General features: G+C 43.5%; 2 protein-coding genes and 1 long non-coding RNA gene across 4 annotated transcripts; 2 read left to right on the forward strand and 1 right to left on the reverse strand.

Moving 5' to 3' along the window:
• The first annotated feature begins 483 nt into the window (after positions 1–483).
• On the forward strand, positions 484–4009 carry LOC135543567 (contactin-associated protein-like 5). Its single transcript, XM_064970944.1, has 2 exons — positions 484–1218; positions 1321–4009. Exons 1-2 carry the CDS (start codon positions 906–908, stop codon positions 1554–1556), a joined length of 549 nt encoding a protein of 182 aa, XP_064827016.1. The 5' UTR covers positions 484–905; the 3' UTR covers positions 1557–4009.
• On the reverse strand, positions 3435–25622 carry LOC135543566 (signal transducer and activator of transcription 1-alpha/beta-like). Of its 2 annotated transcripts, XM_064970942.1 has the most exons (24): positions 25402–25622; positions 23260–23387; positions 22913–23057; positions 22651–22746; positions 22425–22511; positions 20703–20781; positions 20510–20601; positions 19456–19607; positions 19177–19335; positions 17527–17619; positions 17363–17422; positions 17136–17247; positions 16981–17022; positions 16549–16632; positions 11083–11181; positions 10753–10888; positions 10577–10632; positions 10382–10473; positions 5598–5737; positions 5325–5513; positions 4809–4884; positions 4538–4658; positions 4356–4394; positions 3435–4007 (listed from the first exon to the last, which is right to left on the reverse strand). In XM_064970942.1, exons 2-24 carry the CDS (start codon positions 23385–23387, stop codon positions 3972–3974), a joined length of 2313 nt encoding a protein of 770 aa, XP_064827014.1. In that variant the 5' UTR covers positions 25402–25622; the 3' UTR covers positions 3435–3971. The 2 variants fall into 2 exon arrangements, with proteins under 2 accessions (XP_064827014.1, XP_064827015.1); XM_064970943.1 differs by lacking the exon at positions 4356–4394.
• Positions 23318–24829, forward strand: LOC135543568 (uncharacterized). Its single transcript, XR_010456225.1, has 2 exons — positions 23318–23407; positions 24330–24829. It is a non-coding gene; the product is annotated as an uncharacterized LOC135543568 (long non-coding RNA).
• Positions 25623–26716: the final 1094 nt, after the last annotated feature.

Below are 26716 nucleotides of genomic sequence, written 5' to 3' on the forward strand. Positions count from 1 at the left end.
ACACAGACTGAGTCCATGCAAGTTATTATGCGACTTGTTATATACAGATTTACTCCGGAGCTTATTTAGGCGTGCCAAAACAAAGTGGTTGAATGCTTATTGACTCAAGACACTTCAGCTTTTCATTTGTACACATTTCTAAAAACATAATTCCACTTTGACATTATGGAGTATTGTGTGTAAGCCAGTGACACATTCTCAATTGAATCAATTTTATATTCAGGCTGTAACACGTGGGAAAACTAAACTATAGTTAAGTGCTTTATGTTTTTACACATTATCGGCAAATTATTGTTTCCACTTCAGTAAAGTGAGTGTAATAAAGAATGTATATTTCTACTGTAATTGTATATCTTTCAAATTGACTCTATACAAAAATAAAAATCAACAGTGCATTTGGAAGGTATTCAGACCCCTTGACATTTCCCCCACATTTTGTTACCTTAGTTTTATTCTAAAACTGATTTCCATTCAAAAGCTGTGTTCATGCTGGCCTGGCTGACACACAACAGGACTCCTGCTGAGACGACACCATCCATTATGGATGAATCCTGTATTCATCCACTGGCATCAAAGCAGGTTTTATCACTTCAGATATCACCTATTCACAGCGTTCTGAATGAGGTTTCTGGACAGGGTCGTGCTTTAGGGGAAGGGGCACTTGGTTCCTCAAGAGAATGTGTGACTTCTGTTTGATCCATTGATGATCTAGCCATGTTTCTTTGAGTTTTACTCTTTCAAGCATCCCTTTTGTTCTGACCCATTCAACATTCAGATAAGCCGGTTCTTGCAAATGCTGTCGGAATCAGTGTCTGAGATCAACAGCACAATACGGCACTACTGAATAAGGAGCCTTCTACACTAATAACAACATCCGTGTTTGTATCCCTGTAACAGAAGTGTCAATGTCCTTTGAGAGTGGCTCCTCGGTGACCCTTACCTTCCAGATGCCTTTCCCAGTCATGCACAACAGAGACAGAGGTAGCCAGTCGTCTAGCAGTCAGCCAATCCATAGCCAGTCGTCTAGCAGTCAGCCAATCCATAGCCAGTCGTCTAGCTGTCAGCCAATCCATAGCCAGTCCTCAGCCATCTATGCCCACGACGGCGAGTCCAGAGAAAACGTTGCCTTCAGCTTTCTGACGACTAACACCCCTGCCATGTTACTCTGTGTCAACACCTACCATCAACAGTACCTGGCTATCATCCTGGCTAACAACGGTAGCCATCTTTTGCTATCTCCATCCATTGTTCTATCTGTGTTCATCTCATAACCACATTGTACGATTAGAAGCTTTTTTCTGACTTTCTTAACTTTTGTAGGGAGTCTGCAGATCTGGTACCATCTGAACAGAGAGAAGAGAGCAGAGATCTTTACTCCCAAAGTCTCCAGCCTAGCCGATGGGCAGCTCCACCGTGTCCAAGTACACCGGGAAGGCAAAGACCTTTATGTCCAGGTCAGTGATCTCTATCGGTGTAACGGCATTCAGAGGAAGAAGGTGAGGACCAAGATGCAGCGTGCTACGTGTTCATTTTTATTAAATAGAACTGAACACTAAATACAAGCGGAATAACCGAAACAGTTCTGAAAGGCGATACAAACACTAAAGAGAAAACTACCCACAAAACTCAGGTGGGAAAGGCTACCAAAGTATGGTTCTCAATCAGAGACAACGATAGACAGCTGCTTCTGATTGAGAACCACACCCGGCTAAACAAGAAAATCAAAACATAGAAAACGAACATAGAATGCCCACCCAAGTCACACCCTGGCCTAACCAAAATAGCGAATAAAAGCCTCTCTATGGCGTGACAATCGGAATCTATTTCAACATAGCAAAGCATTATGCTTACATCATAGACAGTCAGCCCACCTTGATGGCATGTTGAAGTGTATTTGGAAATGTTTGCTTTTTTCTTAAACCAGATTGACAAAGACCAAAAATACAACCTTCTTCTGACATGAAGATGAACACACTACGACCTCTGACTTTAGGTAAAGTCACAGGTACATCAGCAGGACCTGCTGGTTTGGATGAGGAAGTGCTTAGGGCAGGATCCAAGGGTTTCATTGGCTGCCTGTCGTCTGTCCAGTTCAAGCATTTGACACCTCTGAAGACAGTCATTCTCAGTCGTGGAAGCTCATTGGTCCATGTTCTTGGCAATCTAGTTGAATCGAACTGTGGAGCCTTGGCTGATAGTACAACTTCACAATCAGCATCTGGTGAGTTTAATAGCATTGATGTGAATCATGTTCGGCTTCACAATATGGATTTTATTTATGTCATTTTATTAGCATACAGTGCATTCGGAAAGTATTGAGTTTTTCCACATTTTGTTACATTATTCAGTATTCAGACCCTTTGCTATGAGACTCGAAATTGAGCTCCGGTGCATCCTGTTTCCATTGATCATACTTCAGACGTTGCTACAACTTGATTGGAGTCCACCTGTGGTAAATTCAATTTATTTGACATGACTTGAAAAGGCACACACCTGTCTATATAAGGTCCCACAGTTGACAGTGTATGTTAAGAGCATAAATCACGCCATGATCGATGTCGAAGGAATTGTCCGTAATGCTCAGAGACAGGATTGTGTCGAGGCATAGATCTGGGGAAGGGTACCAAAACATTTCTGCAGTATTGGACTCCATCACCTGCCTGATTACCTTCCCTATATATGTCACTCCCTTTGGATCCTTCCCCAGGGGTTATTGTTTCTGTTTCAGATTCATGTCTGTGTGTTGTTCGTGTTTCTTGTTCTGTATTATGTTTTGTTTATTTATTTATTAAATTATTCACTCCCTGAACCTGCTTCCCGACTCCCAGCGCACACATTAGACGGAAGCCACTCCTCAGTAAAAGGCACATGACAGCCCGCTTGGAATTTGTCAAAAGGCACCTAAAGGACTCTCAGACTATGAGAAACAAGATTCTCTGGTCTGATGAAACCAAGATTGAACTCTTTGGCCTGAATGCCAAGTGTCACATCTGGAGGAAACCTGGCACCATTTCTACGGTGAAGCATGGTGGTGGCAGCATCATGCTGTGGTGATGTTTTTCAGCGGCGGGGACTGTGAGACTAGTCAGGATCGAGGGAAAGATTAATGGAGCAAAATACAGAGATCCTTGATGAAAACCTGCTCCAGAGCGCTGAGGACCTCAGACTGGGGCGATGAAAAAGATATGAGAAAACAGTGAGGTCCAGGCTCTGTCGCAACCGGCCGCGACCGGGAGGTCCGTGAGGCGACGCACGATTGGCCTAGCGTCGTCCGGGTTAGGGAGGGGTTGGCCGGTAGGGATATCCTTGTCTCATCGCGGCACACCAGCGACTTCTGTGGCGGGCCGAGTGCAGTGCACGCTAACCAAGGTTGCCAGGTGCACGGTGTTTCCTCCGACACAGAAAATGGTCAAAAATAAAGAAAAACCCTGGAATGAGTAGGTATGTCCAAACTTTTGACTGGTACTGTATTTATTTCAATGATCAAACAATAAAGATATCATTTTAAAGATGGATGAGATCTTCCTATATTCCTTTTTTGGAGTCATTTAGTAGATGCTCTTATCCAGCGTGACTTACAGTAGTGAGTGCATACATTTTCACACTTTTAACTGGTCCCCCATGACAATCAATCCCACAACCCCGGCGTCGCAAGTTAACCACACGGGACTGTATGCTGTTGAATATTGGCATGGAAGGACATAGGAGTCCCTATTCATTCATTATACAAATGTTACAGTAGTTAGCTAAGTGCTTTATGTTCATGCACATTATCACCAAAATATTCATTGTGTAATATATATATATATAATAATTTATAAGTATAATGTATATTTCTAAAACTGACTCGGTACAAACAAAAAGTGTATTTGTTCTGGAACGTGACTACTGAAGTTCAAGGAGGGTAAAGGATGGAAATGAAATAGGCTTCAGTATGAAACTAAAAGATCAGGTCCCACATGTCTGTTGGCTCAGTTGCAGTCCAAGTCAGGTGTGTTCTCAAACATCTACAGAGGGATGGATAAAATGTCAACATGAGCAAAATGTCTTTATGGATGCAAAACTACCATTGGTCAGAGGGACAAAATAAATGGCACCACGATGACACACATTCATTCCAATCTCAAGGGATTGAAGCATTTTTTTAGAGGATGTTTGCATACTGGTTAGGAAATATAGCAGACTACAGACAATCATGCATACATGAGCCTCATGCTGAAAGCACAAAACAATTGTACCGCAGGTTACTACAGTAGGTACCAGTGATTTATTTGGCACTATTGAAACATCGCCCACAGCCTGTTATTACTAGCAAAGACATGCTAATTCGGAGAAACCGGTACCATTCACAATACCTGAAAGTCTTCAGCTAAAAACTCTCCGAGATCAGACGTCTGAGGCAAGTAGTGTGATAAAGAACAACAATGGACGAGAATTCAAGGGACATATTCGCAAATGAATGCATTGTTCAATTCTTAGTGTTTGGCATCAGACTGCAATTGAATTGAATTGAATAAACACCAAGAGTTTTACTCACCACAGCATCAATTTCCTTAGGACCAGTCCAACACTGGAACACTGGTGCAACGCTCCTCTTCAGCTCTCCGAACACGTCTGGCGACATGGGCATCATGTTGTCTTGCAGTCTAGACGGGTGACTAGAACACATTGTGAAAATAACAGTTAAATCCGATTATAAAATCATACTCAAACTAGACTATTGCAAATACAAATAAAGAATTTTATAGCATCTTTACCTTTTTTAACTAAATGAATATTGAGTATTATGAAGGATACTCGAGACTTACACTTCTGACACTGATATGAGTTCTGTCTTCATGTACCCTGTGCTGCTGGAGCTCTCCACATCCATGGGCTCCGATGCTGAAAAAAAAAAAAAAATGGTGGACCAGTGATATAAAGACCATTTGTCCCAGATCTGTCTGTGATCTATAGCCAACTCCTATGGTCGTTCAATGCTATACAGAGAAAATAGATTGATAGAGAGGTTGGTCATAAAACACAACCCCGATGGTCTACCAAACAGACATCTGGGTCTTTACAGGGGCTTTGTGTAAATCACTATCGCTACCAAGGTGAATGATTGAGGAGCAAACTGAAGAGAGAAGATTTATCAGCCACTCTATGTGGGACAATGGAAGTAGATTTCAGTAATGCTTCTTTATTCTGGGACCACCCACACGTAAAATGTATACACGTATGACTAAGTCGCTTTGGATAAAATAGTGTCTGCTAAATGGCATATATTATTTATTATAATATTCGCAGAGGATTGAAACACAAAGTGGTCACTGGCTGCTTACCCTCTGAGGCCCTGGCGTAGTACTTTCCGAAGGACTTGTCTTTGGGGATGTCTGGGTAGAGGAAGCGGAGTGGGTTCTCTGGGATGTTCTCAGCTGCCATCACCTTGTAGGTGCGGATGATGTCAGGCAGAGACACGGCAGATAGTTCCTTCTTGGTGTAGGGCTCCACTGCATGGAATACAGGCTTATCTGTGAAAACACACACATCAAAATATATCAACCTTTTAATTGTAATTGGCTTCAGGGCCGCTGTGTGTGTTTTCACAGACTTACTGTATTGGTCGTGTTCCACCCAAGTGAATGTGATGGCTCCGTCTCTGCTACTCTCACTGAAGCGCAGCAAGAACGTCCCTGGACACTTCCCAGTCAGCAGGGCCTTCTCCCTCTCCTTACTCACAAAGCCCAGGATGCAACTGTAGTGGGTGAGAAAAAGAAAAAGAAACATTTCTTAACCTCTACGTTTATTTGACAGGGGAAATTCACATTGTCCAAAAATTCTGTAAATGTACAGTGCATTTGGAAAGTATTCAGACCCCTTGACTTTTTCCACATTTTGTTACGTTAAAGCTTCATTCTAAAAGGGAATCAGTTGTTTTTTTACTCATTAATCTACCCCATAATGACAAAGCAGAAACAGGTTTTTAGAAATCTTTACAAATAAAAAACGGAAATATCACATTTACATAAGTAGTCAGACCCTTTGTTGAAGCTCCTTTGGAAGCGATTACAGCCTCAAGTTGTCTTGGGTATGATGCTACAAGCTTGGCACACCTGTATTTGGTGAGTTTCTCCCATTCTTCTCGGCAGATCCTCTCAAGCTCTGTCAGATTGGATGGGGAGAGTCACTGCACTGCTATTTACAGGTCTCTGGTCTCTTCAGAGATGTTCGATTGGGTTCAAGTCTGGTTTAGGTCCTGAGCACTCTGGAGCAGGTTTTCTTCAAGAATCTCTCTGTACTTTGCTCCGTTCATCTTTCCCTCAATTCTGACTAGTCTCCCAGTCCCTGCCGCTGAAAATCATACTCACAGCATGATGCTGCCACCGCCATTCTTCACCGGTGCCAGGTTTCTGGCATTCAGGTCAAAGTTCAATCTTGGTTTTATCGAATGAATCAAATTTAATTTGTCACATGCACTGAATACAACAGGTGTACCTTACAGATACATGCTTACTTACAAACTCTTAGCCAATAAAGCATTTTTTTTGTTAAAATACCCCCCCAAAAATGAAAGAAATAAAAGTAACAAATAATTAAAGAGCAGCAGTAAAATAACAATAGTGAGGCTATATACAGGGGGTACCGGTAGAGAGTCAATGTGTTAGTCTGGTTAGTCAAGGTAATATGTACATGTAGATACGAGTTATTAAAGTGACTATGCATAGATAATAACAGAGGAGCACCAGCATAGAAGGGGGGGCAATGCAAATAGTCTGGGTAGCCATTTGATTAGATGTTCAGGAGTTTTCTGTTTTTTGCGGTAGAAGCTGTTTAGAAGCCTTTTGGACCTAGACTTCACGCTCCAGTTCCGCTTGCCATGCGTTAGTAGAGAGAACAGTCTATGACTAGGGTGACTGGTAGTCTGACAATTTGTAGGGCCTTCCTCTGACACCGCCTGGTATAGAGATTCCTAGATGGCAGGAAGCTTGGCCCCGGTGATGTACTGGGCCGTACGCACTACCCACTGTAGTAGCCGAGCAGTTGCCATACCAGGCAATGATGCAACCCGTCAGGATGCTCTTGATGGTGCAGCTGTAGAACCTTGAGGATCTGAGAACCCATGCCAAATATTTTCAGTCCCCTGAGGGGGAATATGTTTTGTTGTGCCCTTTGTCTTGATCATGTTGAGGGAGAGGTTGTTGTCCTTGCCCCACGCGGTCAGGTGTCTGACCTACTCCCTTTAGGCTGTCTCATTGTTGTCGGTGATCAGGCCTACCACTGTTGTGCCATCGGCAAACTTAATGATGGTGTTGGAGTCGTGCCTGGCCATGAAGTCATGAGTGAACAGGGAGTACAGGAGGGGACTGAGCACACACCCCTAAAGGCCCCCATGTTGAGGATCAGCGTGGCGGATGTGTTGTTACCTACCCTTACCACCCGGGGGCAGCCCGTCAGGAAGTCCAGGATCCAGTTGCAGAGGGAGGTGTTAAGTCCCAGGGTTCTTAGCTTAGTGATGAGCTTTGAGGACACTATGGTGGTGAACGCTGAGCTGTAGTGAATGAATAGCATTCTCACATAGGTATTCCTTTCATCCAGGTGTGAAAGGGCAGAGTGCAGTGCAATAGGGATTGCATCATCTGTGGATCTGTTGGGTCGTATGCAAATTGGAGTGGGTTAAGGGTTTCTGGGATAATGGTGTTGATGTTAGCCATGACCAGCCTTTCAAAGCACTTAATGGCTACAGACGTGAGTGCTACGGGGCGGAAGACATTTAGACAGGTTACCTTGGTGTTCTTGGGCACAGGGACTATGATGGTCCCACATCGGCTGCAGAGAGGGTGATCACACAGTTGTTCGGAACAGCTGATGCTCTCATGCATGTTTCAGTGTTACTTGCCTCGAAGCAAGCATATAAGTTATTTAGCTCGTTTGGTAGGCTTGTGACACTGGGCAGCTCTCGGCTGAGCTTCCTTTGTAGTCTATAATAGTTTGCAAGCCCTGCCACATCCGACGAGCAACGGAGCCAGTGTAGTACGATCTCAGTTCTGTATTGACACTTCTCCTGTTTGATGGTTCGTTGGAGGGCATAGCGGGATATCTTATACGTTTCTGGGTTAGAGTCCCGCTCCTTGAAAGTGGCAGCTCTACCGTTTAGCTCAGTACAGATGTTGCCTGTAATCCATGGCTTCTGGTTGGGGTATGTACATACAGTCAATGTGGGGACTACGTCATCAATGCACTTATTGATGAAGCCAGTGGCTGATGTGGTGTACTCCTCAATGCCATCTGAAGAATCCCGGAACATATTCCAGTCTGTGTTAGCAAAACAGTCCTGTATTTTAGCATCTGCTTCATCTGACCACCTTTTTATTGACCGAGTCACTGGTGCGTCCTGCTTTAATTTTTGCTTGTAAGCAGGAATCAGGATAGAATTATCGTCACATTTGCCAAATGGAGGGCGAGGGAGAGCTTTGTACGCATCTGTGTGTGGAGTAAAGTTGGTCTAAAGTTCTTTTCCCCTCTGGTTGCACATTTAACATGCTGAAAGAAATTAGGTAAAACTGATTTAAGTTTCCCTGCATTAAAGTCCCCGGCCACTAGGAGCGCCGCCTCTGGATGAGCATTTTCCTGTTTGCTTATGGCGGTATACAGCTCATTGCGTCGGTCTGTGGTGGTATGTAGACAGCTACGAAAAATACAAATAAACTCTCTAGATAGATAGTGTGGTCTACAGCTTATCATGAGATACTCTACCTCAGGCGAGGAAAACCTTGAGACTTCTTTAGATACCGTGCACCAGCTGTTGTTTACAAATATACATAGACCGCTACCCCTTGTCTTACGGGGATGAGGGCCTGTTCGGGTGTCTTGAGTAAATCCTTCTCGTCCAACTCATAAATGAAAAATGATTAGTCCAATTCAAGGTTAGTAATCGCTGTTCTGATGTCCAGAAGCTCTTTTCGGTCATAAGAGACAGTAGCAGCAATATTAGGTAAGATTTTTTTTATATACAATGTGAAAAAACAAACAAAATGGGACGAATGGTTAAGATCCAATAAAGCGGCAGCCATCCTCTCCGGCGCCATCTTGTTTCCCATGGTCTGCGAGTCCTTTAGTTGCCTTTTGAAAAACTCCAAGCAGACTGTCATGTGCCTTTTACTGACGAGTGGCTTCCATCTGGCCACTCTACCATAAAGGCTTGATTGGTGGCGTGCTGCAGAGATAGTAGTCCTTCTGGAAGGTTCTCCCATCTCCACAGAGGAACTCTGAAGCTCTGTCAGTGTTACCATCGGGTTCTTGGTCACCTCCCTGACAAAGGCCTTTCTCCCCCAATTTCTCAGGTTGGCCGGGCGGCCAGCTCTTGCAAGAGACTTGGTGGTTCCAAACCTCTTCCATTTAAGAATGATGGAGTCCAATCTGTTCTTGGGGACCTTCAATGCTGCAGACATTTTTTGGTACTCTTCCCCAGATCTGTACCTCATCACAATCCTGTCTAGGAGCTTTACGGACAATTCCTTCGACCTCTTGGCTTGGTTTTTGCTCTGACATGCACTGTCAACTGTGGGACCTTATATAGACAGGTGGGTGCCTTTCCAAATCATGTCCAATCAATTGAATTTACCACAGGTGGACTCCAATCAAGTTGTAGCAACATCTGAAGGATGTTCACCAGAAACAGGATGCACCTGAGCTCAATTTCGAGTTTCATAGCAAAGGGTCTGAATACTTATGTTTTTATTTTTAATACATTTCTAAAAACATGTTTTCGCTTGGTCATTATGGGGTACTGTGATTGATGAGGATTTTTGTTGAATCCATTTTAGAATAAGTCTGTAACGTAACAAAATGTGGAAAAGGGGCCTGAATACTTTCCGAATGCACTGTACCTGATTCAGCCATGTGTGGTCCCTGGTAGTCCATTAGAGCTAGCAAGAGGAACGTGCAACTCAGTTCTCTTATATCGAGGCGGAGTTGAGTTTTAATAACTGGTCGCGGGATTTGCTAGCAACATTGAGTCACCATCAATTGATTGTCGTAAAAATGTCAATTCTGAAAACGCTTACCTGTACCTATGTTTGTCCTATACAACTGAGTTCCTTCAGCGGTGTGCTGAAATTCATTCTTTTAATACAAACCTTTATCGAACACAAACACCGACCTTTTTCCATTTTTACAAGAATCAACTGATTGTGACTCAATGTTGTTGCTACCAAATTCCTCAACCAGTTATCGAAACAACTCTGCCTCGATATAAGAGAACCGAATTGAGGGTTCCTCAGCTAATTAGAGCTTAACAGTGTAGTTGTTTGCTTTTATGCTGAGAAATTGCAGCTATAGACACCATTCTGCTAACGCAGATAATGATAATGTTCAACCGACTGATAAAGAACTAACTCACCCATCATTCCACAGGGACAGCAGGTGTCTCTTGATGAGGTCCAGGATAGCTTCGATCCACAGCCAGAAGGGAAAGCTCTTCTCACTGAGACTCTACAGTAGACAATGTGTCTTCAGATGTCTAGATGGATTACTAGGTCCTTCTATATTACAACTGTAAAGATGTTGTACTCTGTATATTGTAGTCATGACCTACCTTACAGAACTTGGTCCAGGGGATAAGGCCCTCAGGATTCCTCTGTGCTTTCTGGCCTGTTAGAAAATGCATCTAGGTTAACCTCATCATGAAGTATCGGGAGTTTGTAAATCAACCAGCAACGTTATTAGAAGTATGGTAACATAACAAAAGCCAACCCCCCCATCATGACTCACCCAGTAGTTTGTCGGCCAGCATGCCTAGCTGCTCTTCATTGAGTCCCCTCTTGGTGACAGAGGAGAACTGCCAGCTCAGCACCTCAGACAGCTGACCCCAGGACGCTGCAGGAGGGCTCAGGAAGAACTTTAGGTTCTGGGACAGACCAGGGAAACGAGCGAAACAGAATAGGAGAGCAGTGCGTTTGTGTACTGTCAATTTTTTTAAAAGCTGATTTAGACTGGCTAATGCGTGGGCCTTCTGAACAGGTCTCTCTTGCAATGAGATTTGATCTCAATGCAAATAACATGTATACATAAAGGTTCAATTGAATGAATGCACTGTACTACCTTGGGCTCGCTGGTCAGCATGTTGTACCACAGGATGGAGGCCCAGCCACTGGGCAACTGGCTGACGTTGGAGATGACCACGATGGGCAGGGAGATGGTCTAAGAAGGACCAGAGGCCAGAGAAAGTTAAAGTCAAATTAAATAAGGTCAGAGTGCTGTTGAACCTTATGAAAAATGGGAGTGTAGGCCTAATATAAATAGAAGCCAGTTCAGATAGGGAACCTGAGTCCCCGCCTCAGCTGTGATTGCTTGTATGCGTTTGCTTCTTTTGCAGCATTGACGCTGCTGCTGTAACTAGCCGTTTCTCACTGTGCTGCGTTCTTCTGATATGAATTTTCTTTTCGAATGCTTGCTAGCTGTGGTTGAACCTCATTCAATATGCTCATGTGGCATTTCTGGCTGCGAGGATCAATCCACGTCGCTGCTCTGCTGTTGTCAATAGCGGCTACAACTAGCTAGCTCGTAGATTTGTCTCGGGAGTGTTGTATACTTTATTTGTTTTTATTTCCAATGCCAGTATCGGGCAGGGTCTGTGCGCTCGGTTAACACCCCATCACATAGAAATTGACTCGCCTATACAGGAGGAAGTAGCCTACACTAGCTTTTATGCGTCGATATACAGCGAGTACCAATGTTTTTTTGATGACATGAGCAGGTTGGTGCTTATCACGGCGATTTGATAGTATTTGGACTCATGCTGCCGCAAATTTGTTTAGCGCTGCAGTCAATCTAGATAGTAGCCTATTATGTGTCGCGCGGGACACCAGACCGCTGCAAGACACTATAGTATCAGCTATACATTTACGGTGTCTTCCAGTCTATAATTCCGTACATATTCTGACTGAAGGTTAATCATTCTGGAACCTTCCCTTATACATTTAGCTAAAAACACGCAATTTAACGTGAAGGTCTGAAATAGTGTGCAATTATAGCTATACTTGCCGCTTCTGCTCTGAGCTAACTAATATGCAGGCATATTTCAGTATCTATTTGGTCTATTTCTTCTTGTTATCAGGTCATCATCTATCTTCTCTCAGGGCTTACCGGTATATACGTTAAGACAGCTCAGCTCAGGTAGACTATATTGTAGACCTAGGTTTTAGATGACCATGTCACTCTCCCTTTGCACACTCGTGCATGCACCTGCATGTTGTTTTATGCTATGTGCGCAGCCTAATCAGGATCAACCTTTCTGCTACTCTCATGGCCTACGGAAAAGCCTCTCTCTCTCTCTCAGTAGCACAAAGTCCAAGTTAAGGCAAAAGTGTTGTAGTTGCATTGCACTTTTCCAAAGGCGGTCCGTATAATGGCTTTATGGGTTCTTCAGTCTGAGATACATTAAGTGCTCCTTCCCTTTAATCTTGCATTATCTCTTAAGTACTGTTTGCATTATGGACACTCACATTTTAACATCTGGTTGACTGGCTCATATTGCTTACGTTTGCTTGTTAGATAAAAATATCTACTTATGCTGACCAGTCAGATGATTACTCATTTAGTTTCAGTGTGAGCACCCGGCGGTGCGTCTCCAGGGCTGTTGGGTCCGTACTGCTTACGGTTGCTAGTTAGATAGAACAAATATACTAAGATAACAGCTCACCTTGCCTCAAGCAAGGGTACCCAGTGTCATATGAGAACTATAGTGGCTTGCGAAAGTACCCCCCCCCCCCCCCCCCCGGCATTTTTCCTATTTTGTTGCCTTACAACCTGGAATTAAAATGGATTTTGGGGGATTTGTGTAATTTGATTTACACAACATTTTGAAGATGCAAAATATTTTTTATTGTGAAACAAACAAGACAAAGTCAATACTTTGTGGAGACACATTTTGCGGCAATTACAGCTGCAAGTCTCTTGGGGTATGTCTCTATAAGCTTGGCACATCTTGCCACTGGGATTTTTTTCCCATTCTTCAAGGCAAAACTGCTCCAGCTCTTTCAAGTCGGATGGGTTCTGCTGGTGTACAGCAATCTTTAAGTCATACCACAGATTCTCAATTGGATGGAGGTCTGGGATTTGACTCGGCCTTTCTAAGACATTTAAATGTTTTCCCTTAAACCACTCAAGTGTTGCTTTAGCAGTATGCTTAGGGTCATTGTCCTGCTGGAAGGTGAACCTCCGTCCCAGTCTCAAATCTCTGGAAGACTGAAACAGGTTTCCCGCAAGAATTTCCCTGTATTTAGCGCCATCCATTATTCAATTCTGACCAGTTTCCCAGTCCGTGCCGATGAAAAATATCCCCACAGCATGATGCTGCCACCACCATGCTTCACTGTGGGGATGGTGTTCTCTGGGCAATGAGAGGTGTTGGGTTTGCGCCAGACATAGCGTTTTCCTTGGCCAAAAAGCTGAATTTTAGTCTCATCTGACCAGAGTACCTTCTTCCATGTGTTTGGGGAGTCTCCCACTTTTGGCGAACAACAAACGTGTTTGCTTATTTTTTTCATTAAGCAATGTCTTTTTTTCTGGCCACTCTTCGGTAAAGCCCAGCTCTGTGGAGTGTACGGCTTAAAGTGGTCCTATGGACAGATACTTCCATCTCCACTGTGGAGCTTTGCAGCTCCTTCAGGGTTATCGTTTCTCTTTGTTGCCTCTCTGATTAATGCCCTCCTTGCCTGGTCTGTAAGATTTGGTGGGCGGCTCGCTCTTGACAGGTTTGTTATGGTGCCATATTCTTTCAATTTTTTTAATAATGGATTTAATGGAGCTCCGTGGGATGTTCAAAGTTTTGGATATTTTTTTATAAACCAATCCTGATCTGTACTTCTCCACAACTTCGTTCCTGACCTGTTTGTAGAGCTCCTTGGTCTTCATGGTGCCGCTTGCTTGGTGGTGCCCCTTGCTTAGTGGTGTTGCAGACTCTGGTGCCTTTCAGAACAGGTGTATACAGTGGGGAGAACAAGTATTTGAAACACTGCCGATTTTCAAGGTATTCCTACATACAAAGCATGTCGAGGTCTGTCATTTTTTTATCATAGGTACACTTCAACTGTGAGAGACGGAATCTAAAACAAAAATCCAGAAAATCACATTGTATGATTTTTAAGTAATAATTTGCATTTTATTGCATGACATAAGTATTTGATACATCAGAAAAGCAGAACTTAATATTTGGTACAGAAACTTTTGTTTGCAATTACAGAGATCATATGTTTCCTGTAGTTCTTTACCAGGTTTGCACACAATGCAGCAGGGATTTTGGCCCACTCCTCCATACAGACCTTCTCCAGATCCTTCAGGTATCGGGGCTGTCGCTGGGCAATACGGACTTTCAGCTTCCTCCAAAGATTTTCTATTGGGTTCAGGTCTGGAGACTGGCTAGGCCACTCCAGGACCTTGAGATGCTTCTTACGGAGCCACTCCTTAGTTGCCCTGGCTGTGTGTTTCGGGTCGTTGTCATGCTGGAAGACCCAGCCACGACCCATCTTCAATGCTCTTACTGAGGGAAGGAGATTGTTGGCCAAGATCTCACAATACATGCCCCATCCATCCTCCCCTCAATACGGTGCAGTCGTCCTGTCCCCTTTGCAGAAAAGCATCCCCTAAGAATGATGATTCCACCTCCATGCTTCACGGTTGGGATGGTGTTCTTGGGGTTGTACTCATCCTTCTTCTTCCTCCAATCACGGCGAGTGGAGTATAGACCAAAAAGCTCTATTTTTGTCTCATCAGACCACATGATCTTCTCCTATTCCACCTCTGGATCATCCATATGGTCATTGGCAAACTTCAGACGGGCCTGGACATGCGTTGGATTGAGCAGGGGGACCTTACGTGCGCTGCAGGATTTTAATCCATGACGGTGTAGTGTGTTACTAATGGTTTTCTTTGAGACTGTGGTCCCGGCTCTCTTCAGGTCATTTACCAGGTCCTGCCGTGTAGTTCTGGGCTGATCCCTCACCTTCCTCATGATCATTGATGCCCCACGAGGTGAGATCTTGCATGGAGCCCCAGACCGAGGGTGATTGACCATTATCTTGAACTTCTTCCATTTTCTAATAATTGCCTTCTCACCAAGCTGCTTGCCTATTGTCCTGTAGCCCATCCCAGCCTTGTGCAGGTCTACAATTTTATCCCTGATGTCCTTACACAGCTCTCTGGTCTTGGCCATTGTTGAGAGGTTGGAGTCTGTTTGATTGAGTGTGTGGACAGGTGTCGAGTTCAAACAGGTGCAGTTAATACAGGTAATGAGTGGAGAACAGGACGGCTTCTTAAAGAAAAACTAACAGGTCTGTGAGAGCCGGAATTCTTACTGGTTGGTAGGTGATCAAATACTTATGTCATGCAATAAAATGCTAATGAATTACTTAAAAATCATACAATGTGATTTTCTGGATGTTTGTTGTAGATTCCGTCTCTCACAGTTGAAGTGTACCTATGATGAAAATTACAGACCACTACATGCTTTGCAAGTAGGAAAACTTGCAAAATAGGCTGTGTATCAAATAAATACCTGTTCTCCCCACTGTATATACTAAGATCATGACAGATCATGTGACACTTATTTGGTTGCACCAGATCTTATTTAGGGGCTTCATAGCAAAGGGGTGAATACATGTGCACACACCACTTTTCAGGTTTTTATTTTGTATAATTTCTTGAAACAAGTCATTTTTTTTATTTCACTCCACCAATTTGGACTATTTTGTTTTTGTCCATTACATGAAATCCAAATAAAAACCTATTTAAATTACAGCTTGTAATGCAACAAAATAGGAAAAACGCCAAGGGGGATGAATGCTTTTGCAAGGCACTGTACAAGACATATGTTGCACAGCGCATTCTACACATGGTTCATATTCACACATTGTATAAGTCTTGTAATGGTAGGATGACCTAGCTGGTCTATTCGATCATGTCTCAATGGCACTTTCTGCAGTAGCGACACATAGTGTGTATGGTGTATGGTTCTGCTGATTTGGGGGATTGGTATAGCATGTAGGTCATTTTATATATTAACGCTTTGCTTGGGCAGTGAGCTCCCCTGATGTAACAGAGCCTATATCACCAAGACCTGAAATAGTCATTATTTAATAAATGGTTAAACATATTTCTATGTGGTGTTTGTTTTCTGAAATAAAGTGAAGCTAGATCAGAAAAGGAACCTGAGTGCCCGCTTCAGCATCAGCTGAGATGGCACCAATTCGATGCTAGTAACGATCCCCTTCACCTTATTTGGCGTTCTATTTAAGATGACTGATTCTGCGAACACATCCTGCTGCCTGCATCCTGCTAGTATCCGTTTGCTTCTCTACTCCCACCATCACCCCAGCCTCGACCTGTTAGGTTCTGTTTTCCTGCTTGTACTTTTATATATTGACGCTTTGCATGGGCAGTGAGCCACCCTGAAGGAGTAGAGCCTATATCGCCACCACTTGCATTATTCATTCTTAAATAAATTGTAAAAAAATAAAAAATACATTCTACTTGGTGTTTCCTTTCTGAACTATATTTCAGACCACTTACCTCTAGCTTGAGCTCCAGACCTGACTGGTTGAGTTCAGACTCAAAGCAGATGCAGTGCAGCTCCTCTGTCACAATGAGAGGCCCCTGGAATAACATGGTCAGACAGTAACACATTAGGGGCTATGTCCCAATTGTCTTGCCTTCCTCCAAAAGTCTGCACTTGTTCACTTCCCTGATTTGAAAGGAAAATGACTGGTATGAGAAATATGATGGAAACTCCCTCCGAACCATACCAATTCAATGCTTTAACATATGTGGGAAGTGGTGAACGAGTGCACTCTTCAGGAGAAAAGAGATATCATTGTGACGCACCCTAGGACGCAGTGCCACGCTGTACTTAGCACTTCTCATGTCTATCGGAATGAATTGACTGTAACTGATCACCTTAACTGATCATTATAGGACAGTCATATAACCCAGGTAATCTCTCACCTCATTTGTTCTGTTGCCGGCTACTTTCTGCTCTTTCAGTTGCTGTGTTGAGACCAGAGAATAAATTGTAAGGAGTGATGACAGTGCAGGTCCAAATGGAAAAACTCATTCAGATGTAATACCATGTATGCCATTTGTAAATGGTGCCAGCTTACCAAATGGCGAAACTCTGCAGCCAAGCTTCCATTTGACTCCTCCATATTCAGAACTTTTGTGTTGGTGCCCAATATGTTGAACTTACGAAACCCTTTCTTTTCTGTAACGTCCCTGGAGAGTGAATGCAATGTGCATTCCTTCTTTAGTTATGTATTCACGTCACAAATTCAAGAGCAGAGCATAACAACGCACAAACACATATATTCTACCACACTCATCCACTTACTTGTCAAACAAAGCTTTCACTTTGAGTTGATAATTGAATTCCTGGAGCTTCACCAGAAATCTAGAGAGAAAATGCAAATCAAAACTCAACCTGGTCTGGACGGATTCATAGGAACTACTGACGGGAGGAACTACAGACGGGAGGTGCTGTTGTGTGGTGCTTACCGGAGCTTGACAGTGAACTGCACCTGTGTCTTCAGCACCAGAGGTCTCTGTGGATGTGTGGGCATACAGGGCTGTCTCTCCACCACCAAGGAACTGAGAAACACCATACACACAAGGAATTTAGAGGGGATATACTGTATAGAGGCATTTAGATATTCTTCAATAACAAATGGGTAGAATATACAGTATATATACACTACCGTTCAAAAGTTTGGGGTCACTTAGAAATGTCCTTGTTTTTGAAAGAAAAGCACATTTTTTGTCCATTAAAATAACATAAAATTGATCAGAAATAATGTGCAGACATTGTTAATGTTATACATGTCTATTGTAGCTGGAAACAGCAGATTTTTTATATCTACAATGTCGTACAGAAGCCCATTATCAGCAACCATCACTCCTGTGTTCCAATGGCACGTTGTGTTAGCTAATCCAAGTTCAGAATTTTAAAAGGCTAATTTCTCATTCGAAAACCATTTTGCAATTATGTTAGCACAGCTGAAAACTTTTGTTCTGATTAAAGAAGCAATAAAACTAGCCTTCTTTAGACTAGTTGAGTATCTGGAGCATCAGCATTTGTGGGTTTGATTACAGGCTCAAAATGGCCAGAAACAAAGAACTTTCTTCTGAAACTCGTCAGTCTATTCTTGTTCTGAGAAATGAAGGCAATTCCATGCGAGAAATTGCCAAGAAACTGATCTCGTACAGCGCTGTGTACTACTCCCTTCACAGAACAGCGCAAACTGTCTCTAACCAGAATAGAAAGAGAAGTGGGAGGCCCCGGTGCACAACTGAGCAAAAGGACAAGTACATTAGAGTGTCTAGCTTGAGAAAAATACACCTCACAAGTCCTCAACTGGCAACTTCATTGAATAGGACCCGCAAAACACCAGTCTCAACGTCAACAGTGAAGAGGCGACTCCGGGAAGCTGGCATTCTAGGCAGATTTGCAAAGAAAAAGACATATCTCAGACTAGCCAATAAAAATACAAGTTTAAGATGGGCAAAAGAACACAGACACTAGACAGAGGAACTCTACCTAGAAGGCCAGCATCCAGAGTTGCCTCTTCACTGTTGATGTTGAGACTGGTGGTTTCCATAAATGTGGAAAAATTCAAGGGGTCTGAATACTTTCATAGGTCTAAGGCACTGCATAGCAGTGCTAGAGGCGCCACTATAGACCCGGGTTCGACCCCGGGCTGTGTCACAGCCGGCTGAGACCCATGCGGCGGTGCACAATTGGCCAAGTGTCCTCCGGGTTAGGGAAGGTTTGGCCTGCCGGGATGTCCTTGTCCCATCACTGTCTAGCGATTCCTTGTTGCGGCCGGGAGCATGTACACTGACTGCGATCACCAGTTGTATGGTGTTTCCTCCAACACATTGGTGCGGCTGGCTTCTGGGTTAAGCGGGCAGTGTGTCAAGAAGCAGTGAGCCTTGGCAAGGTCGTGTTTCAGAGGACGCATGGCTCTCGACCTTCGCCACTCCCGAGTCTGTACGGGAGTTGCAGCGACGGGACAAGACTGTAAACTACCAATTGGATACCACAAAATTGGGGAGAAAAAAACAAAAAAACAATAAAATAATCAAAAACACCAGCGAAAAACACAGAATGGGCCTTTAACATTGGAATACAAATGTGGTGTCACTCACTGTTCTAGGAGGTTCCGGAACAGTGTCAGGGCCCGCCCCTCCAGGAAGCCTTTCTGCTGTTTGATTGGGTCGTTGTCGTATGTGTACTTCTGCTCTTGTTCCTGGAGCTCCTTCAGCTGCTGCCTCACCTGCTGCAGGCTTTCCGCCACCGCTGTGAACCTACAGGGGAAGAAGAAGATGAAGCCGAATAAGAAGAATACTTTATTTGTTGGGTTCCTAAATTCATATTTTTGCTTGATCAGACAAAAGATGCCCGAAAGAATGAACTAGCCTCCTCACCAGTTCTGCAGTTGGTCCAGACATGCGTTGGGTGGTCCTCCGATACAGGAGATCTGCTGCCTCTTCTTCCACTCCGCCAGCTCCTCTGAGATCAGGTCTGACTGGACCGCCTCGGCCTTGTTGAGCACCTCCACCAACTGGCCAACCACTTCCTGTGGGGGAAATTAAGTAAAATCCATGCACACAAAGAACAGTTATTATCTACTCTTCAACGTGAGTAAGCTGGTTATTGCTGGATAATACACTAAGGGCGTTTTCACATATAGTTTTGAGATATAGTTCTAATCTATTTGTTACATTGTCTTTTCCCCCCTATTTGATCCGATTGGTTTCACATTTCCAAATGTCAAACGAACAAAAAATTCCTCAACAAAACCATGTGTCCATAAAAGTCATTTGTTTAAATGCTCACGTTAAATCCATCTCTGATTATTCTACAGCATCACTTGTGTGTCCCGATCTTCATATTACATTCGCTTTGGTCTTCCAACAACACGTGGGAGGAAACGTAGCGCAATAGCCGCTCTAACTGCAAGGTGAATAGGCTATATTCAGCTATACCCCCGGTATAGCCCCCCGGCTCCCCTAACCTGCATTGGATGCACTCACAAATGCGCTGCTACTCACAAAATGTTTCAGAGACCTCAAGTGATGATGCTGCGAGCATTAAATAAAATGCTGTCAAACAATCAAAAATAATGCGCAACCTCTTTTCCTGTGTTTTGGCTGACTGCATTCTCACCTGCAGCGAACCGCACCAGTGTACGAATTGAATTGGACCGAGACCACCCTTTTTGAGTGAACCCCTGTGCATTGTTTAGTGCCCTCCCAAGTGCGGATATAATGTTCACACCAGTCCAAAGAACCAAACCAAGGGGGTAAACGCACCAAACCAATTTGGTGTGAAAGCCCCCTTACTCGCAATTCACATGTTCTGAATGACTAAAATACAGGTAGTTTTAGTGGTGATTGAGGCGTAAACAAATCGGTTAATATTCACAGTACAATGTCATGATAAAACGTCACCGTTTAACCTCATCCTGACCCCTCTTACCCCTCTCTTGATCTTCAGCTTCAAACACATCTCTGCAATCAGCAGCTTCTCGTGTTCCAGCTGTTTCGGTGTCAGCCCGTTCAATTCATGTTCTAAAGTGGGAGAAGGAAAAACATAATCTTACTGACTATACTTGAAACACAGATTCCTGTAAATAGATGATCTATTACAGATAGAGAATAAAACACCTCACCTCTGTTCTTAAGTGTATTTTCCTTAAAGTCATGCTCGTCTTGAAGGTATTCCAGAGACTTTACATTCTGATCCGCTTCCTAGCAAGTGAGATAAACGTGTTGGATCAGATAGATGGCAAACCTGACATGCGTGAACACGTACTGCAAATCACTGACGGAATCAACATATACACTGCTCATAAAGGTAACACTTAAACAACACAATGTAACTCCAAGTCAATCACACTTCTGTGAAATCAAACTGTCCACTTAGGAAGCAACACTGATTGGCAATACATTTCACATGCTGTTGTGCAAATGGAATAGACAACAGGTGGAAATTATAGGCAATTAGCAAGACACCCCCAATAAAGGAGTGGTTCTCCACAGACCACTTCTCAGTTCCTATGCTTCCTGGCTGATGTTTTGGTCACTTTTGAATGCTGGCGGTGCTTTCACCACTCTAGTGGTAGCATGAGACGGAGTCTACAACCCACACAAGTGGCTCAGGTAGTGCAGCTCATCCAGGATGGAACATCAATGTGAGCTGTGGCAAGAAGGTTTGCTGTGTCTAACAGCGTAGTGTCCAGAGCATGGAGGCGCTACCAGGAGACAGGCCAGTACATCAGGAGACGTGGAAGAGGCCGTAGCAGGGCAAAAACCCAGCAGCAGGACCGCTACCTCCACCTTTGTGCAAGGAGGAGCACTGCCAGAACCCTGCAAAATGACCTCCAGCAGGCCACAAATGTGCATGTGTCTGCTCAAACGGTCAGAAATAGACTCCATGAGGGTGGTATGAGGGCCCGACGTCCACAGGTGGGGGTTGTGCTTACAGCCCAACACCGTGCAGGACGTTTGGCATTTGCCAGAGAACACCAAGATTGGCAAATTCGCCACTGGCGCCCTGTGCTCTTCACATGAAAGCAGGTTCACACTGAGCACATGTGACAGATGTGACAGAGTCTGGAGACGCCGTGGAGAACGTTCTGCTGCCTGCAACATCCTCCAGCATGACCGGTTTGGTGGTGGGTCAGTCATGGTGTGGGGTGGCATTTCTTTGGGGGGCCGCACAGCCCTCCATGTGCTTGCCATTAGGTACCGAGATGAAATCCTCAGACCCCTTGTGCTGGTGCGGTTGGCCCTGGGTTCCTCCTAATGCAAGACAATGCTAGACCTCATGTGGCTGGAGTGTGTCAGCAGTTCCTGCAAGAGGAAGGCATTGGTGCTATGGACTGGCCCGCCCGTTCCCCAGACCTGAATCCAATTGAGCACATCTGGGACATCATGTCTCGCTCCATCCACCAATGTTGCACCACAGACTGTCCAGGAGTTGGCAGAGGCTTTAGTCCAGGTCTGGGAGGAGATCCCTCAGGAGACCATCCGCCACCTCAGCAGGAGCATGCCAAGGCATTGTAGGGAGTTCATACAGGCACGTGGAGGCCACACACACTACTGAGCCTCATTTTGACTTGTTTTAAGGACATTACATCAAAGTTGGATCAGCCTGTAGTGTGGTTTTCCACTTTAATTTTGAGTGTGACTCCAAATCCAGACCTCCATGGGTTGATAAATTTGATTTCCATTGATAGTTTTTGTGTGATTTTGTTGTCAGCACATTCAACTATGTAAAGAAAAAAGTATTTAATAAGAATATTTCATTCATTCAGATCTAGGATGTGTTATTTTAGTGTTCCCTTTTTTTTTTTTGAGCAGTGTAGTATATGATGGAAACGATCACTCACCTGAACCTTGTTTTTCATGTCTTTGACTTTGTTGTCCAGTTTTTGTTTCTCAAGAACCATGCTAGTCTGTGTGTTTTCTCTGTCGGTCTGAGAAGAAAATACTGTTCATTTAACCTCACAGTTAAAGCAATATACAGTTATGTATCACCTACAATATCTGACAGCGTGGATAGTGTGGTGATTTTGTTAATTACAATGCATGTCAATAAAAGTCCATGTAGGGCACCTCTATGCTTTTGGCAGCAGCCAGAATCTTCTGCTCCTCCTTCAGGTTTCTGGAGATGATCATGGCCATGTGAACGGGGTCCTCCTGAAAATGGTCCTGTGAAAGTGTGTACTTTATTACTATAAATCCCAAAAACCCTTCAGACACTGGGGTCATAACCAGAATAATACTAAAAAAAAGTTATTATAGATCATTACTGTAGCATACAAGCAATACAGTATGGAAGGCCACTGGCACAGACGTGACTGAGCTCATACTATACCTGGAGGTTTCTCTTGATCTTGCGGATGTTGTGTTGTAGCAGGAAGTTGTTTTCCAGGGCGAAGCGGCTGTGTTGATCATCCAGCTGGGCGAGGAGGTCATGGAAACGTACTGTTGCTAAGGAGTCCTGAACAGCCACATTTTCCCTACAGGGTTTCAATCACAGGGGAAGAGATCGGATGAAGTTATGTGAATAGGTAACAGTAGAGAGATTAGAGCTTTATAGATCCATTATACAGCAGCGTCTCAGCATCACTAAAATAGAATGGCATAGATCCAAATATAGTAGAATAGAATCTTTATTTATCTATTAAATACAGCAGACTCTCTCCTCCCATCACTGCTTACCAGTCGATGCTCTCAATCCACTTGCTGAGGTACTGTCTGATGTCCATGGGGAAGGAGTCATCGTAGAGCTGGTCGACCTGCTCCAGGTATTTCGACTCCAGTAGTTGCAGCTGGCACCACTGGGCCATCTGATCAAGGAGGAGTAACAGTGAGTTACGAAATGAGGCAATGAAATAAATTAAGATATTTATATTGTCTAAGATTGAGACAGGAACTACTATAACATGGATCAATGCACCTGGTAGCAATAACCGTTAGATTTGAGACGTGTATTTGGTTACAATATGGCCTGTATCAGCTTGCTGTTCAAGGTAAAGGTCCTTCTGGACCCCTTTAGGTGATGGCCAGTAGCAAGCGACAGGATCTGCTTAAGTTTTCGAGATGATCGATCTCTGTTGAGGGAGGAGCTGGTTTTCACGGAGTGTGTTTAAAAAAATAATATTCTTAACACAAACATTTAAATACGTACCTTTTATGTACGCTAGAGTACTAAACTCAAAACGTGTGTACTATTCATGGTACTCTCTCTGCTGATCACGTCTGCCAGTCACGGTGTCCGTATCTAAGGTAGTCGACAGCTGGTGACATCTCGAGAGCAATCTTCTCCGACAAAACTGCTATCGGGTATTAAGTCTATTTATTTTGAACTATTTAGTTATAGAAACATGAGACCGTCAATGCAAGCTGTAAAACAACTCCCAACTTAGAACACAGCAACCTTAGTAATATAGCTAGCTTGCTAATAAGAAGATATGTTGCTAGCTAGCAGGAGCAGATACTGTAGGTTTATCACTAGCTAGCATGTCATTCCGGGAGTAATAATTCAAGGCCACAAAAATCTATTGGACAAGTAGTGTACATCTAATACAATCATCAAGGCAGGCCCCACTCATTTAATTCATACTGACAAATACGAAATGCCACATTATCCCTGTCAATAGCTGGACAAGGATGATTGCAGAGCACCCTCCCTCAGACTGTCAGAATGTTCATTTTCTAGCTCACAAAATACATTCCTTTGCTGTGATGATGGATTTGATTCATTCTGGTCTCTCACTTTATCCATTCAGCTCTCATGAGTCCTGCTCCCAGAGATCAACCAAGTGCTATTCACCAAGCATGGGCTGATTCACGGACCTGTGAGGAGAACCATCCTACTGCAGTTTGAACTCGCCCTGCTGTCTCTATTTAGACATTGGGACCACATATGCCTGTTGTCTTTTCTTTGTGGATTTTGTCTTGGACAGTCTAGGGCATTTTAGAGTTGAAGTACACCCACCACAGATACATGTGCTTGTTTGAGCATCTTTATTCATTGTCGTCTCTCACTTTTGTCTCCTTTGATCTATTCACCAAGTGCTGCCATTTGAACTCGCCCTGCCGTCAGTCACTATTTAGACATTGAGACCACATGTGTATTTGCCTGTTGTCTTTTCTTTGTGGGTTGTCTTACACAGTCCAAGTACATTTTGGAGTTGAAGAACACCGACGACAGATGCAGCTGTCGCCCAATTTTTCAGTTTTTGATTTGTTAAAGTTTGAAATATCCAATAAATGTCGTTCCACTTCATGATTGTGTCCCACTTGTTGTTGATTCTTCACAAAAAAATACAGTTTTATCTCTTTATGTTTGAAGCCTGAAATGAGGCAAAAGGTCGCAAAGTTCAAGGTTCCGAGGCACTGTATATCTGTTCAAGGCAGCAGCTTGAGGTTGGCACAAGAGGATGTGTTTACATCGAAGATAGAAGCATGCCATTGCCTGCCTTCATCACGAGGGGCATGTATGGGAGTTGTGATTGGTTCCAAGTTTAGCAGTTCGGCAAATTTGCCTGCGCAGACTCTTGAAACATTTTTTTTTATGCGAAAATGTGCAAGAATGGAAGGTGCCAACACATTGTATTGTCACCATAAGCATGTTTTACCGTCATACGTCATACAAAACATCAGCTCCTCCCTCGACGGGGATCGCGCAACTTCACGTTTTTTTTAGCTTCAGACCACCACCTAATTTCCCCGTTCTCAACAAAAAAGGTCCTTCCTCGTTTCAAAGCACAGACTGCAAGTAGTTGATTTCCTTCTCATTTCTAATGAGATGATATAGAGGCTGTCATCAACACTGTTATAAATTATAGATCGCCTTACCTTTTACTTTGCCTATGGCCAACACGAACTAAAGACTTGAAGAGATTATGGTTTCCTGTTGCAGATCCACTGCAAAAGTACAGTCAGGTCACTTACAACAAACAGCGTAACCAAATATATATATTTTAAAACTAATCTTATGGTTCTATCTGTAGCATTATTGTCTGATGATGCCGCCCATATGCAGAAGAATGTCTTCTCCAATAGGAGTTTCGCTTATTATCAGGGTTACTCAGACTCTTTTTCGATAGCCAATCAAGACGCAGACTTTGCTGCCAGACAAAACCGGACAGGCTGTTCCAATAGATTAACAACCTCCCATGATGTCCTTCGCCGTCCATTTGAAGTATTTTCGTGGATATTAGAAAACAATGGTCAAATTAAGTTTTAATTAACTGTAATCAAAGATAGATTACATGTTTGTATTTGTTGACGCGTCGCAAATTTCCCCAAAACATGAGCAAACCATCTAAAGCAAATACTTTATTATCTGCTGCCGTTCAGAAGGAGGAGGACACCCATCAGAACAGCCAAGTGTTTACCACGTGTTTTCAGGGAAAGTGAAAGTAGCTGGAGCCTCTGCTGAAACTGGGGAAATGGGCATGGCCCGATTTATAAGTCATAGTTTTTATATATATAATTATTGTCTACTTTGACACTGACAAACTGAGATCAATAAAGACGATTTGGTCTGCATTCAAAGAATAGCCCAGCCCAATGAAGCGAGAACACATAAAACAAATCAAATCAAATGTATTTGTCACATACACATGGTTAGCAGATGTTAATACGAGTGTAGCGAAATGCTTGTGCTTCTAGTTCCGACAGGAGGAAATATATATACTGAACAAAAATATAAACGCAACATTTTCAATGGGTAATAAAAAAGTATATATACTTTTTTTTCATTCAGATTTTCAGGGGATGCTGCAGCACCCCTACTTCCCGCTGCGATGCCAGTCTGTAATCCAAACATGTTTCAAGCCGACCACCATTTTCCCTGTTCCCAAAAGATCTAAGCTAACCTGCCTAAATTACTATTGCCCTGTAGCACTCACATGTTTATTATGAAGGGCTTTGAAAGGCTGGACATGACACACATCAACACCATCATTCCCAGACACCCTAGACCCACTCCAATTTGCATACCGTCCCAACAGATCCACAGATGACACAATCTCAATTGTACTTCACACTGCCCTTTCACACCTGGACAAAAGGAACACCTTTGTGAGAATGCTATTCATGGGTTACAGCTCAGCATTTAACACCGTAGTGTCCTTAAAGCTCATCACTTAGCTAAGGACCCTGGGCC

The sequence above is a fragment of the Oncorhynchus masou genome, chromosome 7, assembly GCF_036934945.1.
Source record: "Oncorhynchus masou masou isolate Uvic2021 chromosome 7, UVic_Omas_1.1, whole genome shotgun sequence".
In the NCBI taxonomy this organism is placed as follows: domain Eukaryota; kingdom Metazoa; phylum Chordata; class Actinopteri; order Salmoniformes; family Salmonidae; genus Oncorhynchus; species Oncorhynchus masou.

Bases quoted from the DNA above. Each gene is read 5' to 3' on its own strand.
- LOC135543567 (XM_064970944.1), top strand. From the start codon at position 906: ATGTCCTTTGAGAGTGGCTCCTCGGTGACCCTTACCTTCCAGATGCCT. The intron at 1,219-1,320 runs GTAGCCATCTTT...TAACTTTTGTAG, and splicing joins TATCATCCTGGCTAACAACG to GGAGTCTGCAGATCTGGTAC.
- LOC135543566 (XM_064970942.1), bottom strand. From the start codon at position 23,387: ATGGCCCAGTGGTGCCAGCTGCAACTACTGGAGTCGAAATACCTGGAG. The intron at 23,058-23,259 runs GTAAGCAGTGAT...GAAACCCTGTAG, and splicing joins TGGATTGAGAGCATCGACTG to GGAAAATGTGGCTGTTCAGG. The intron at 19,608-20,509 runs GTAAGAGGGGTC...TTTCCCCCACAG, and splicing joins AGCTGAAGATCAAGAGAGGG to GAAGTGGTTGGCCAGTTGGT.